Below are 2862 nucleotides of genomic sequence, written 5' to 3' on the forward strand. Positions count from 1 at the left end.
CGACCGCGCCCGTCGGCGCTGCCGCTGGTCTTCGGATGCAGTTCCGTCCCGTCATGCCCCAGCGTCGCAGGCCCGTAGAGGTCCAGGTCAAGGCAGAGGCCCCCTCGGACGGCCTCGCGGCAGCCGCCTCGCCCGCGGGCGGCAGGGGCAGGGGCCGTGGGAGAGGCAGGGGGCGTGGCGCCGGCCCTCGACCCATGGTCGAGATGACCGCCTCGGGCCCTTTTGCCATGGGTCCCTCGGCGGCGCGGCCCGGCTCCCGCTCGCTTCGCACCGCCATCGGCCCGGGCGGCTCCAACCTGGCCTCGTCCAAGCCCGACCCCTCGCACGACTCGCTATCGGCCTCGGACCCGGCGCGCTCGGCCTACCGCAACCCGGACAAGCTCAAGGACGCCGAGCAGTACTCGGATCCGGAGGAGGAGGGCGTCGAGATCATCGACATCGACCAGGTCCACGAGCTCGACGAGCTCGCACCGCGGGCCCTGCCCCGCATGGCCGAAAAGGCGTCGAAAAAGGAAAGGAAGCGCGCGGCCGAGAAGCGCAAGCTCAAGGTCGAAGGGCGACTCAAGAAAGAGGCCGGCGGCAGCAGCGGCAGCGGCGGCGGCGGCGGCGGCGGCGGCGGCGACGGTGAGGTCGTCATCAAGCCGGACCCGGAAGACGACGACGGCGACGTTGCGATGCGCGGCGGCGACGACGACAAGGCGAGGGCCACGACTGTCTCGAGCGGCTCAGGCACGCCGCGGCCCGGAGCCACATCCGCCTCCGACGATAGCGACGACGACGCAGACGACGAGGGAAAGAACAATGCTGACGCGCTCGATCTGAGCGAGAGCGAGGAAGAGGAGCTGATGGACGACTTGGTCGACGACTTTGTCTTTGATCCGTCCGACGACGCCACGCTCGAGAACCGGCTCTACATGTTCCAGTTCCCGCAGCTGTTTCCCAAATTCACCGAGGCGCCGGACCAGGGCGCACCATCGGACGACGAGGGCGGGGACGGCAAGAAGGAGGAGGAGGGCGAGGCCGGGGGAGAGGGGGGAAGCGAGCCAAAGTCGGAGGGACCGCAGTCGATACTCAAGAAGCGGACCGTGGCCTTTGCCGAGGGCACGGCGGGCGGCAGCGGCGTCGCGGGCACCACGCCCAAGCTCGAAGGCGGCGTCGGCGGCGGCGGCGGCGCCAAGGTCAAGAGGGAGGGCAAGGCGGGCGCCGGCCAAGACGACGACGACGATGGCGCCAAGATTGAGGGACAGGCGGGCCGCCTCGACGTCTATAAGGACGGCCGCGTGTTTTTCCGCTTTGGCGATCTTGTCATGGAGGTGCGTTTCCGCTCGAACGCAGAGGATCAATCAGGCTCGAGCACGAGCAGGCCAGATCCGCTGCGACTCAGCCAGCTCGACTCACTCACACACACACACACCGTCCATCCCTCCTCCCTTCCTCGTCATCATCACACCGCACTTTCCGTCTGCCCTTCCTTCCGACACCCACGCCACCAGGTAACGGGCGGGTCGCAACCGACCTTCCTGCAGCAGCTGATGCTGCTCGACGCGACGCGCGGACAAGCAACGACGATGGGCGAGATCCACCGCAAGTTTATCGTCTCGCCCGAGCTCGACTGCATGCTCTCCGATTTCGACGCCTTCGACCGCCAGCGCCGCATCGAAAACGAGCAGCGCCGCCGCGAAGAAGAGGCCCGCCTCGAAAAGGAACGCAACCGTTTCGGAGGTATCGGACTCGGCGGTGGTGCCGCCGGTGGTGGTGGTGGGCTCGGTGCGAGGAGGATGGAGTAGAGAGAGCAGAGGGAGAGGGGAATGAGGCTGTTCGATCGGCCGAGGTGTTGGAGTTCGTCTCGTCTTTCGTCTTTGCCATTCGACTGCTGCGGCTGCGGCTGCAGCTGCTCTTCCCATCCTCTCATCTACAATGCGTCGATCTGGCGGGGCCCACGACAATGCCGCCCACATCTACTCGCTCTCGTCGTCATCGTCGTCGTCGTCGTCCGAGTCCTGCTGGCTCTCGACGATGTACCGCACCACGTCCTCGGCGGCCTTTCGGAGCGCGAGGAAGCGCTCGCCGCCGTTGTCGGGCGTGGTCCTGCGCGACGCGGGCGCGCGCCACCACGCCACGATGCTCTCGTCGGACACGATGTCGTCGTTGTAGAACTTTTTGAGCAGCGGCACAAAGAGCTTGTGGTACGCCGGCTCCGTGGCGCAGAACCGCTGTAGGGTCGGTCCAGGAGCAACGGGGTGAACAGGGGCGCAAAGGCAGGGTGAGTCTTGGCGGCGATTCTCGCGACGCGTCGCCTCGTCGAAAGCTCATCCAGCTCGTCGGTCCCGACCCCCCGACCACACTGCCACTCACCTGCACGACGGCCAGCGCATCGACCTCGTCGTCGACGGCGACGCTCTGGATCAGCCCGCCCCACCGGTCGAGGGTCTGCACCGTCTCCTTTGGCCTTTCGGCGTCGCACTTGCTCAGCACAAAGGGGATCACGGTGCTGCGCACCTCGGTCAGCGGCACGTTGCTCGCCATCCGCAGCGTCTTGAGCTCGATGGCGGCATTGTCGACGGTATGCCCCTCGTCAAAGGCGCGCTCCAGCGACGCCTGGGCCTCGGCGCGGAAGTCGGCCAGCCGCGCCGCAGCCGCCGCCTTTTCGGCCGTCGTCGTGCCCGCAGACAGGGTGAGCATGCCCGAGCCCACCAGGTCCTGGCCGTCGTCCGAGTCGGACCCGGACCCGGCAGAGGACAGCGTGCCGTCGTCGCCGTCGCCATCGTCGTCGCCGTCCTCGTCCGAGGAAGACGTGAGCCCTGCGGCATCGATCGAAGACACGTCCGACAGCGAGTCGGAAAACTCGACCTCGTCGAGCGA

General features: G+C 67.6%; 2 protein-coding genes across 2 annotated transcripts in view; one reads left to right on the forward strand and one right to left on the reverse strand.

Annotated features, from left to right (window-relative positions):
• Positions 1-53: 53 nt before the first annotated feature.
• PFL1_04388 (uncharacterized protein) lies at positions 54-1787 on the forward strand (the record flags this gene model as incomplete). Its single annotated transcript, XM_007881914.1, has 2 exons — positions 54-1313; positions 1494-1787. The coding sequence occupies 2 exons, from the start codon at positions 54-56 to the stop codon at positions 1785-1787; spliced, it is 1554 nt and encodes a 517-aa protein (XP_007880105.1).
• Positions 1788-1958: 171 nt separating this feature from the next.
• PFL1_04389 (uncharacterized protein) overlaps positions 1959-2862 on the reverse strand; it is a gene marked incomplete at both ends in the record, with an annotated part of 3449 nt that continues 2545 nt past the window's right edge. Inside the window, 2 exons of the mRNA XM_007881915.1 lie at positions 1959-2213; positions 2356-2801. Of these exons, the coding sequence (XP_007880106.1) occupies positions 1959-2213; positions 2356-2801 (701 nt within the window). The remainder of the gene's footprint in view (positions 2214-2355; positions 2802-2862) is intronic.

Source organism: Pseudozyma flocculosa (genome assembly GCF_000417875.1).
Source record: "Pseudozyma flocculosa PF-1 unplaced genomic scaffold scaffold00014, whole genome shotgun sequence".
NCBI classification, from domain to species: domain Eukaryota; kingdom Fungi; phylum Basidiomycota; class Ustilaginomycetes; order Ustilaginales; family Ustilaginaceae; genus Pseudozyma; species Pseudozyma flocculosa.